The 12,281-nt window shown below is 44.7% G+C and overlaps 1 protein-coding gene across 1 annotated transcript in view; it reads right to left on the minus strand.

The window, feature by feature from the left end:
* Positions 1-3,202: 3,202 nt before the first annotated feature.
* Positions 3,203-12,281, minus strand: part of pcsk2 (proprotein convertase subtilisin/kexin type 2) — a 94,396-nt gene continuing 85,317 nt past the window's right edge. The window contains exon 12 of the mRNA XM_041866442.2: positions 3,203-3,812. Coding sequence (XP_041722376.1) covers positions 3,326-3,812 — 487 coding nt within the window. The 3' untranslated portion in view covers positions 3,203-3,325. The remainder of the gene's footprint in view (positions 3,813-12,281) is intronic.

Genomic DNA, 12,281 nt, shown 5'->3' on the forward strand with positions numbered 1-12,281 from the left:
TGAAAAAAAAGTATATACAATTGCCATTTATACATTGATTACATGCTACTGCCCTCATGGATGTTTGCCACCCTTCCAAATCAAACCTTGCCCCAAACTTCCACCCAATACTTAATTTGTTCAATTGGATGCCATTGACTGCCCTCAACACAGTCTTGCTGTGTATAAAACTGCTTTAATAATAAAAAAGAATCACATTTCAAAAGCACAAAGCTCTACTGTCTTTGTGTTTCAATGTTAAGACCGCTGTTATGACACACTGTTGCTTTACAAACGAACACCCCCAGTCCTTCTCATTATCTCATTTCATTCCAAAAAAGATTAAATTATTCATATTACACTACCGGTCAAAAGTTTTAGAACACCTACTCATTCAAGGGTTTTTCTTAATTTTTTGTATTTTCAACATTGTACAATAATAGTGAAGACATCAAAACTATGAAATAACACACATGTAGTAACCAAAAAAGTGTTAAACAAATCAAAATATATTTTATATTTGAGATTCTTCAAATAGACACCCTTTGCCTTGATGACAGCTTTGCACACTCTTGGCATTCTCTCAACCAGCTTCATGGAATGCATTTCAATTAACAGGTGTGCCTTCTTAAAAGTAAATTTGTGGAATTTCTTTCCTTCTTAATACGTTTGAGCCAATCAGTTGTGTTGTGACAAGGTAGGGGGGGTATACAGAAGATAGCCCTATTTGGTAAAAGACCAAGTCCATATTATGGCAAGAACAGCTCAAATAAGCAAAGAGAAACGACATGAAGGTCAGTCAATACGGAACATTTCAAGAACTTTGAAAGTTTCTTCAACTGCAGTCGCAAAAAACATCAAGTACTATGATGAAACTGGCTCTCATGAGGACCGGCACAGGAAAGGAAGTCCCAGAGTTACCTCTGCTGCAGAGGATAAGTTCATTAGAGTTACCAGCCTCAGAAATTGCAGCCCAAATAAATGCTTCACAGAGTTCAAGTAACAGACACATCTCAACATCAACTGTTCAGAGCAGACTGTGTGAATCAGGCCTTCATGGTCGAATTGCTGCAAAGGAACCGCTACTAAAGGACACCAATAAGAAGAAGAGACTTGCTTGGGCCAAAAAACAATAGCAATGGACATTAGACCGGTGGAAATTTGTCCTTTGGTCTGGAGTCCAAATTGGAGATTTTTGGTTCCAACCGCTGTGTCTTGTTGAGACGCGGTGTGGGTGAACGGATGATCTCTGCATGTGTATTTCCCACCGTAAAGCATGGAGGAGGAGATGTTATGGTGTAGGGTTGCTTTGCTTGTGACACTGTCTGTGATTTATTTAGAACACACTTAACCAACATGGCTACCACAGCATTCTGCAGCGATATGCCATCTCATCTGGTTTGGACTTAGTGGGACTATCATTTGTTTTTCAACAGGACAATGGCCCAACACACCTCCAGGCTGTGTAAGGGCTATTTTACCAAGAAGGTGAGTGATGGAGTGCTGCATCAGATGACCTGGCCTCCACAATCCCCTGACCTCAACCAAATTCAGATGGTTTGGGATGAGTCAGACTGATGAGTGAAGGAAAAGCAGCCAACAAGTGCTCAGCATTTGTGGGAACTCCTTCAAGACTGTTGTAAAAGCATTCCAGGTGAAGCTGGTTGAGAGAATGCCAAGAGTGTGCAAAGCCGTCATCAAGGCAAAGGGTGGCTATTTGAAGAATCTCAAATATAAAATATATTTTGATTTGTTTAACACTTTTTTGGTTACTAGATGATTCCGTATGTGTTATTTCATAGTTTTGATGTCTTCACTATTATTCTACAATGGAGAGAAAGAAAACCCTTGAATGAGTAGGTGTTCTAAAACTTTTGACCGGTAGTGTATATTCTTTGAATAATAACAGCTGATGTTTCATATTTGTACTTTCTATGTACTGTATGCAGTTTAAGCACACTTTACTTACTTTATAAAGAGGATAGAAGGGTAGAGGCGATGGATGCCTCGTTTTTTAACTGATCACCTTGTTTGACTTAGATACTAGAGGAATATTAATTGCACCAGAGTGATGACACTAGACTAAGTAAGCTAGTGCAGTGTTTAGGAAACTTCGGGAGTCTCTCAGCCCAGAGTGAAAGGTGTTACTTTGAACTCTGCAGCTACTGAAGGAAAGACATAAATGTTTCATTGAGGTGATCTGGAGGAGCAGACAGCGACCTCTGAACTCTGCATAATCCACTCTCCCTTAGAGGGACAGACAAGAGAGAGAGAAAAAGAGAATGATAGAGAGTGTGTGTGTTTGTGCGTGTGACAGAGAGACAAAAGTAAGACAAAAAAAGGGGGAGAAGGAGAAACTAATAGTGTTTTACACTATATTCCCGGTCTCTTTACCCAGTGTGTGATCTAAATGTCCCTGTACTTTGTGCTCTTGGGTTAACAGATAAGGGCTTCCCATTTCTGCATAGGGTTCAGTTGACTGGCAATGACCATTGTAAGGCAAAATGACTTACCTTAAAAAGTGGAATTGGAATACAGAGCCACGTACCCAGGTTCTGACCTCTATCTCTGTGTTGGTCTTATTTCTGATCCTTATTCAAATGACAAAGAGACTGCCTGTGCATTGCCGAGTGAGGCAAATCACTCAAGTGCTTTAACAAACAGCTGAATAGATTTATTATAGCATACGCTTTGAGGAGCACAGGCGGCAAAATTAATCACACGTTCCTTGTCTTGTTTATATAGAAACAGTTGCTTGTCACAAAAATATAAACAGAAAGAAGTATCACTGCTCTGTTTGCAAGATATTAAACTTTAAGAATGACACAGAAAATTGTTTACAGCCACAAACTGTACAACAGTTGTTTTACCAGAGGTGGAGGGGCGGGGAAAAGCAAGAACACCATATAGTGGATATATTCTGTTTATATACATTTTAGTAAAGTGTAAAAAACATAGACAGAAAGCAAGATGGGATCTTTTAGTTTTCTCTATAGAACAGATTATTTGAAGGTTACACTTTTATCATATCGGATTACAAGAAACATCTATCGGAAGTGGAGGGCTAAACACAGAAAAACTAAAAGCAGAGAGAAAAGAGTGGGAGGGGAGAGAAGGAGAGAAAGAAAATGAGAGAGAGGTGAGAAAGGGAGGGAGGAGAGAAAGTGTGAGAGAGAGCAAGAGAAAGAGAGGGAGAGAGGAGAGAAAGTGATTTAGATGAGAGAAAGGGAAAGTGAGAGAAAGATTGTAGAGATGAGAGAGGGGGAGTGAGAGAAAGAAGTAGAGAGAGAGACAGAGTGGCCCGGCATGCAGACCTGACCAGATGGTGTTTAGTTAGCTACGTCAGCTAGTTTTTACTCAGCAGGCTCTTCAGACTCCTCTCCACCGCCTCGTCCAGCTCTTCCTCCAGCTCCTCCTTTTTGGACATGGCTAATTTGGACTGGTAGTCACGCACTATCTGGTCTATGTAAGGGGCACTTTGTGTTCCATGCAGCATGAGGGTCCACTCCTTCAGGACCCCCCTCTGTGGCTCGTTTCCCTGGAAGCCCACCTCCAGGACCCAGGTCCCGCGGGGGTCCTCTCCCCAGGTTTGGGTAGTCATGAAGGGCCACTTGTCGAAGCCCACCTTGGCATCGTCGTCCCGGGGCCGGCGGCTTAGAAGGATGGACTTGGTGCCCATGGGGGAGGTCATGTTGATGTTGAGGTCACCACGGCGACTGCCATTGACGGTGACTACGGCCTGAACATGTTCCAGGTAGCGGACAAAGTTGTCCTTCCCCTGGCAGGAGTCAGTGGAGATGGCCAGGATCAGCTTGTCACCCGACTGGATCTTACTGCAGGGAGAGAGGGTTGGGGGGAGAGAGGAGAGAGGAGAGAAGAGAGAGACAAAGGGAAATAAGAAGGTGATAAAGGTAAGATAATGAGAAGGGACAACAGAAAGAGAGATGTAAAGAGAGATGTAAAGAGGGATGTAAAGAGAGATGTAAAGAGAGATGTAAAGAGGGATGTAAAGAGGGATGTATAGAGAAATGTAAATAGAGATGTAAAGAGGGATGTAAAGAGAGATGTAAAGAGGGATGTAAAGAGGGATGTAAAGAGGGATGTAAAGAGAGATGTAAAGAGGGATGTATAGAGAAATGTAAAGAGAGATGTAAAGAGGGATGAACAAGACTTGTGGAAAGGGAGACGAAAGTTCGGAAAGGCAGGGTCAGAGAATGAGAGAAATACCGGGAAATGGAGAAAGGAAAGGAAGATGGCGGTAGCAAAAAAAGAGAGTGAAATATAAACATGTATTAAGGAAGAGAGAGGAGAGAGAGAAATAGTAACATTATCAGTATTCTGGTCAGCTCCTTGAGAACGCTGGTGTCCCTGTATCTAATTCAATCTGAGATTTAGCCTGCGGGTGCAGAGTATTTACCATAGCCCAGTCTGTCTAGTTCTGTCTACACCTCCGCCCTCAAATATCCTGCTATTACCTGACCTACTTAGCATGGACCCAGTAGACCCTGACAGAGCACTGGTTGTGCCTCAAATCCTGCTCCCCCACAGAAACACAACAATGACAGAAACCACGCTTTCTTTGCCATTACAATTATTAGAATAAACCGAAGCGTGCAGGCTTTTTGGTTAGGCTTAGACTAATATGTTACCATCCTGCTACCACTATCTTAGCTGGCAATCTTTATTAGAAATTGAAATGCACTTGATCCATCAAAATAAAGCATTACTACATCATAAAATATGTAATTGTATGAATTTCTTCCAGAAAAATAAAGATCTTAAATACTATAGCTAGTACCTGAAATAACTCATGCATTTCAAAATGCTTTGAGGATGTTTCTCTCAAGGACACATCACTGTTTGTGCCCAAGGCAATACCATCGACAACACCATTATCCTTGCCCAGAGAGACCGGTTCTTGAATAAGCAAGAACTGTTACGAAAATGTTAATGACTAAGTGGTGAATAATGAATAGAGGAGAATGAGAAAGTGTGTAGCACAGTAGAACTCCATGGAGACGCCCTGAGGCCAGCCACAGGCACTAGGACCACCCTAGAAAGAACAATACTATGACAGAGCCTGCCTCCTATTGCCTACCATGTAGTTCTAACAAATATTAATAAATGGATGGATAAACAATCTAGGTCCATTTAAGAAATCGTCTTCATAATATGTAATTCAGAATCATTTGTCATGGCATGAAAGCTCATGAAATGTATTCTTACTATGCTATGTAATGTTTAGGATTAAAGAGGACTTCTGGTTTATTTTCCTTTCAAACATTGAACTTGGATCCTACTTAATGTATTTAGAAATGGACTTAGATTAAACAAGAAAAGGACAGAATAAAAAAAAGAAAACTAAATGTCACTCTTTTCAACAGTTTTTTTCTCCATCTTGTCCAAAGCAACAGGCTGTACTACACAATCACGCCTACAGCCTTTCACTGTTTATCCCTCCAGGGTTAAAAGGGCCTAGCAACCCACAATCATATTGGACCACCTAAGAATTCTATTATCTTCATTCCTATTCAACTCATGGCAGAGAGCTGGTGCAGGGAGATCGCCTTGTCCAGATTGAGGGTCACCAGCCAAAGCCTTAGGGGCAGGGATGTTATGTTGTTATTCTCTGGTTCAGAGGCACACACAGGAACCCTGCTGACTCCCTGCTTTGTGGTGAGGGGGTGAGGGGGTGAGGGGGTTTAGAGCTCACTCGGGCAGGGGTGGACCACTGGGTAGATAGAGAGATTGGAAAGCAGAGCTGAGGAGAGGACGATGGGGGTAAAGTGGAACTAATGGCATTATTAGAGTCAGGGGCCACATCTCTGGGCCATTACAGCTCTCTCAGATGAGCACAGCACATGAGAGAGAGAGAGAGAGAGAGAGAGAGAGAGAGAGAGAGAGAGAGAGAGAGAGAGAGAGAGAGAGAGAGAGAGAGAGAGAGAGAGAGAGAGAGAGAGAGAGAGAGAGAGAGAGAGAGAGAGAGAGAGAGAGAGAGAGAGAGAGAGAGAGAGAGAGAGAGAGAGAGAGAGAGAGAGAGAGAGGTATGTTCTGGGAAGCACATTGGTAGAATAATATCCTGAGCAGAGAGGGGTGCTGAGGTCTGATGGTAAGGTGGTTATATTAGGGGTGATTTAGTGGGTCAATGGGATTCAGTACAATACACTGTCGTGTGGTTTCATAGAAAACCGGATGGAGTCTGTTACGGCTCTGACCTACAGTTAATGAGTTTTATCAGCGAATTAGCTGAGTGCTTTTCTTGTTTTCTGATAATTCATATGAGATATTATCAACAATACCTTCAAAACTGTTTTTAATAGATGTTATCATAGATAATAATAAATACATTCTATGTGTAGATTCTTACATGTTTTTTATTCCAATATACCTTTACAATAGAAATACAAATTGAATGAAAAGTTAATGTTGTATGAACTCATTTCAGGCCACTATGTAATATGTAGATGCTTTGATGTGACTGTATCATGTAGACCCATAACCCAGAATGCATTTCAGCCCGGTGGCCCAGCTGGGAAGTTAATGAGTCGAACTGTGAACCTCATTGGTGGCCCCTGTCCGCCACCAAAATGTCACCGGATCACATCACATCCTGAGACAGGAGGGATATTGCATTCTGCACTGATATGACAGTATCTATCATTGAAAAGCAGAATGTGTGTGTGTGTGTGTGTGTATGTGTGTCTGTCTGTGTATGTGTGTGCACAAGTACATAATATGTGCTGCTCTGCGTGTCTGGGCTCATGAATGTGTGCAGAATTCAATTTGTCGTCAAAATGGTTTTCCTGAACAGCAGGTGCAGCGATCTCATCAGATAATGTGTGAGAATAATGAATCCCTATGGTTATAAACCACACCACTAGTGCTTCCCACGCCTCGTCACAACAACGTCACACTTTCGTGTTGTCTCCGTGCTGCTGTGCTGTTTGTTGTGTCTTGACTACCTCGGTTTTTACATTTAATAACCGTTTAATCAAACCTCTGCATTTAACACATTTATCAATGTCTTAGTTTTTGGTGGAGTTCGATGGTGAGCTATATATCTGTACCTGGGGCAAAGACTTTATGTTTTCCTGGGGCAAAAGTTCAGGATATCACCAGGTTGCTTCCCGAGGCTGTGCATCAGTCACCAGGGGCTGATTCTGTCAAAATTTTTCATTCAACTTTTTCACCACGGACGCTTTAGTACCTAGATACCAACAACCGAGCCAGGCTACCAAGAGCTCAACTCATACAACGCTCTATATAGAACTACTAAAGGAAAGCGCTTATTTCTAGCGTGTGAGTCTGACTACAATTGTTGGCCAGTACATGCTGTAATTGTATGTTTTGTGTCCCCAATTACTACAGAAACTGGGGACACACCCGACACAACTGTGAGAGGCTACACCAAATGCTACCACGCAGCCGGGCCGGTGCGTAGCAAGGAACAGCCAGCGACCTGCCACTGTCAACCGACCCAGCCTTCAGGTGGCCTTCGACTCCAGGTGAGTGTAAATGGATGCGTCGGAAGCAGAAAGAAGGAGAAGAATCGTTCTCGGCGCCCCTGCCTTCTTACCCCGCGTCCGGACTTTCAAATCGCTTAGAGCTTCTGCCGGGGACTTAGATGTTCCCTCCATGGCTGTGGATGCCCCTCCAGCTACCTCTCCCTGTCCTGAGGATGGCTCACCCCTCACAGTTCTGGGTGACTTTAACCTCCCTACGTCTACCTTTGACTCATTTCTCTCTGCCTCCTTCTTTCCACTCCTCTCCTCTTTTGACCTCACCCTCTCACCGTCCCCCACTACTCACAAGGCAGGCAATACGCTTGACCTCATCTTTACTAGATGCTGTTCTTCTACTAATCTCACTGCAACTCCCCTCCATGTCTCCGACCACTACTTTGTATCCTTTTCACTCTCGCTCTTCTCCAACACTACTCACTCTGCCCCTACTCAGATGATAATGCGCCATCACAACCTTCGCTCTCTCTCTCCCGCTACTCTCTCCTCTTCCATCCTATCATCGCTTCCCTCTGCTCAATCCTTCTCCCTCCAATCTCCTGATTCTGCCTCCTCAACCCTCCTCTCCTCCCTTTCTGCATCCTTTGACTCTCTATGCCCCCTATCCTCCCGGCAGGCTCGGTCCTCCCCTCCTGCTCCGTGGCTTGATGACTCATTGCGAGCTCACAGAACAGTGTTCCGGGCAGCCGAGCGGAAATGGAGGAAAACTAGACTCCCTGCGGACCTGGTATCTTTTCACTCCCTCCTCTCTACATTTTCTTCCTCTGTTTCTGCTGCTAAAGCCACTTTATACCACTCTAAATTCCAAGCATCTGCCTCTAACCCTAGGAAGCTCTTTGCCACCTTCTCCTCCCTGCTGAATCCTCCTCTCCCTCCCCACCCCCTCCTCCCTCTCTGTGGATGACTTCGTCAACCATTTTGAAAAGAAGGTTGACGACATCCGATCCTCGTTTGTTAAGTCTAATGACACTGCTGGTCCTGCTCACACTGCCCTACCCTATGCTTTGACTTCTTTCTCCCCTCTCTCTCCAGATGAAATCTTGCGACTTGTGACGGCCGGCCGCCCAACAACCTGCCCGCTTGACCCTATCCCCTCCTCTCTTCTCCAGACCATCTCCGGTGACCTTCTCCCTTACCTCACCTCGCTCATCAACTCATCCTTGACTGCTGGCTATGTCCCTTCCGTCTTCAAGAGAGCGAGAGTTGCACCCCTTCTCAAAAAACCTACACTCGATCCCTCCGATGTCAACAACTACAGACCATTATCCCTTCATTCTTTTCTCTCCAAAACTCTTGAGCGTGCCGTCTTTAGCCAACTCTCTTGCTATCTCTCTCAGAATGACTTTCTTGATCCAAACCAGTCAGGTTTCAAGACTGGTCATTCAACTGAGACTGCTCTTCTCTGTGTCACGGAGGCTCTCCACACTGCTAAAGCTAACTCTCTCTCCTCTGCTCTTGTCCTTCTAGACCTGTCTGCTGCCTTTGATACTGTAAACCATCAGATCCTCCTCTCCACCCTCTCCGAGTTGGGCATCTCCGGCGCGGCTCACTCTTGGATTGCGTCCTACCTGACCGGTCGCTCCTACCAAGTGGCGTGGCAAGAATCTGTCTCCGCACCACGTGCTCTCACCACTGGTGTCCCCCAGGGCTCAGTTCTAGGCCCTCTCCTATTCTCGCTATACACCAAGTCACTTGGCTCTGTCATATCCTCACATGGCCACTCCTATCATTGCTACGCAGACGACACACAACTAATCTTTTCCTTTCCCCCTTCTGATAACCAGGTGGCGAATCGCATCTCTGCATGTCTGGCAGACATATCAGTGTGGATGACGGATCACCACCTCAAGCTGAACCTCGGCAAGACGGAGCTGCTCTTCCTCCCGGGGAAGGACTGCCCATTCCATGATCTCGCCATCACGGTTGACAACTCCGTTGTGTCCTCCTCCCAGAGTGCGAAGAGCCTTGGCGTGACCCTGGACAACACCCTGTCGTTCTCCGCTAACATCAAGGCGGTGACCCGATCCTGTAGGTTCATGCTTTACAACATTCGGAGAGTACGACCCTGCTTACACAGGAAGCAGCACAGGTCCTAATCCAGGCACTTGTCATCTCCCGTCTGGATTACTGCAACTCGCTGTTGGCTGGGCTTCCTGCCTGTGCCATTAAACCCCTACAACTCATCCAGAATGCCGCAGCCCTTCTGGTGTTCAACCTTCCCAAGTTCTCTCACGTCACCCCGCTCCTCCTCACACTCCACTGGCTTCCAGTTGAAGCTCGCATCTGCTACAAGACCATGGTGCTTGCCTACGGAGCTGTGAGGGGAACGGCACCTCCGTATCTTCAGGCTCTGATCAGTCCCTACACCCAAACGAGGGCATTGTGATCATCCACCTCTGGCCTGCTGGCCCCCCTACCTCTGCGGAAGCACAGTTCCCGCTCAGCCCAGTCAAAACTGTTCGCTGCTCTGGCACCCCAATGTTGGAACAAGCTCCCTCACGACGCCAGGACAGCGGAGTCACTCACCACCTTCCGGAGACACTTGAAACCCCACCTCTTTAAGGAATACCTGGGATAGGATAAAGTAATCCTTCTACCCCCCCTTACCCCACCCCAAAGAAAGAAAAAAATAACATATTGTAAAGTGGTTATCCCACTGGCTATAAGGTGAATGCACCAATTTGTAAGTCGCTCTGGATAAGAGCGTCTGCTAAATGACGTAAATGTAAATGTGCTGCTGAGTTGTCATAATGCTTCAGCAAATGTACATTATCCCAGGGGCGTTAGAAGACACAATGAAAGTAACCAAATTTATGTCCCTCTTACTGCCCTGAATTTTTATTTTAATTTTTTTATTTTACCTTTATTTAACTAGGCAAGTCAGTTAAAAACAAATTCTTATTTACAATGACGGCCTACACCGGCCAAACCCGGACGATGCTGGGCCAATTGTGCGCCACCCTATGAATGCCTCTGCTGATCCTACAGCTATTGTATGCAGTAATCATGTGCCTATGAACCAGAGTTGTACTGTTAGCACTGAGGCAGTGTGCCCTAGCAATAAGTCTACTGTGTGCAGCTCACCCTGCGCTAACATAAATAACCTGAGCCCGTCTACCTCTGCTAAGCTTCCCAGTAAAGCAAGAAAAATGATTAAGAATCCCAGAAAAGTGTTAAAAACAGCCCACGTTAACATATGTAGCTGAAGAAACACGGTTCATGAAAACAATAATTAGCTAGTAACAGATTACATTCATATTCTGACAATCTCTGAAACTCACTCATCTGCCTCACCTAAAGCCCATTATGGTGGGAAGCTGCTGTAGACCACCAAGTGCTAACAGTCAGTATCTGGATAATGTGTGAAATGCTTGATAATGTATGTGATATCAATAGAGAGGTATATTTTCTGGGTGATTTAAATATTGACTGGCTTTCATCAGGATGCCCACTCAAGAGAAAGCTTCAAACTGTAACTAGTGCTTGCAATCTGGTTCAGGTTTTCAATCAACCTACTAGGGTAGTTACAAACAGCACAGGAAGGAAATCATCAACATGTATTGATCACATCTTTACTAATGCTGCAGAAATGTGTTTGAAAGCAGTATCCAAATCCATCGGATGTAGTGATCACAATATAGTAGCCATATCTAGGAAAACCAAAGTTCCAAAGGCTGCGCCTAATATAGTGTATACAGTGGGGGAAAAAAGAATTTAGTCAGCCACCAATTGTGCAAGTTATCCCACTTAAAAATATGAGAGAGGCCTGTAATGTTCATCATAGGTACACATCAACTATGACAGATAAAATGAGAAAAAAAAATCCAGAAAATCACATTGTAGGATTTTTAATTGAATTTATTTGCAAATTATGGTGGAAAATAAGTATTTGGTCAATAACAAAAGTTTCTCAATACTTTGTTATATACCCTTTGTTGGCAATGACACAGGTCAAACGTTTTCTGTAAGTCTTCACAAGGTTTTCACACACTGTTGCTGGTATTTTGGCCCATTCCTCCATGCAGATCTCCTCTAGAGCAGTGATATTTTGGGGCTGTCGCTGGGCAACACAGACTTTCAACTCCCTCCAAAGATTTTCTATGGGGTTGAGATCTGGAGACTGACTAGGCCACTCCAGGACCTTGAAATGCTTCTTACGAAGCCACTCCTTCGTTGCCCGGGCGGTGTGTTTGGGATCATTGTCATGCTGAAAGACCCAGCCACATTTCATCTTCAATGCCCTTGCTGATGGAAGGAGGTTTTCACTCAAAATCTCACGATACATGGCCCCATTCATTCTTTCCTTTACACGGATCAATCGTCCTGGTCCCTTTGCAGAAAAACAGCCCCAAAGCATGATGTTTCCACCCCCATGCTTCACAGTAGGTATGGTGTTCTTTGGATGCAACTCAGCATTCTTTGTCCTCCAAACACGACGAGTTGAGTTTTTACCAAAAAGTTATATTTTGGTTTCATCTGACCATATGACATTCTCCCAATCCTCTTCTGGATCATCCAAATGCACTCTATCAAACTTCAGACGGGCCTGGACATGTACTGGCTTAAGCAGGGGGACACGTCTGGCACTGCAGGATTTGAGTCCCTGGCGGCGTAGTGTGTTACTGATGGTAGGCTTTGTTACTTTGGTCCCAGCTCTCTGCAGGTCTTTCACTAGGTCCTCCCGTGTGGTTCTGGGATTTTTGCTCCCCGTTCTTGTGATCATTTTGACCCCACGGGGTGAGATCTTGCGTGGAGCCCCAGATCGAGGGAGATTATCAGTGG

Source organism: Coregonus clupeaformis, chromosome 37, assembly GCF_020615455.1.
Source record: "Coregonus clupeaformis isolate EN_2021a chromosome 37, ASM2061545v1, whole genome shotgun sequence".
NCBI classification, from domain to species: domain Eukaryota; kingdom Metazoa; phylum Chordata; class Actinopteri; order Salmoniformes; family Salmonidae; genus Coregonus; species Coregonus clupeaformis.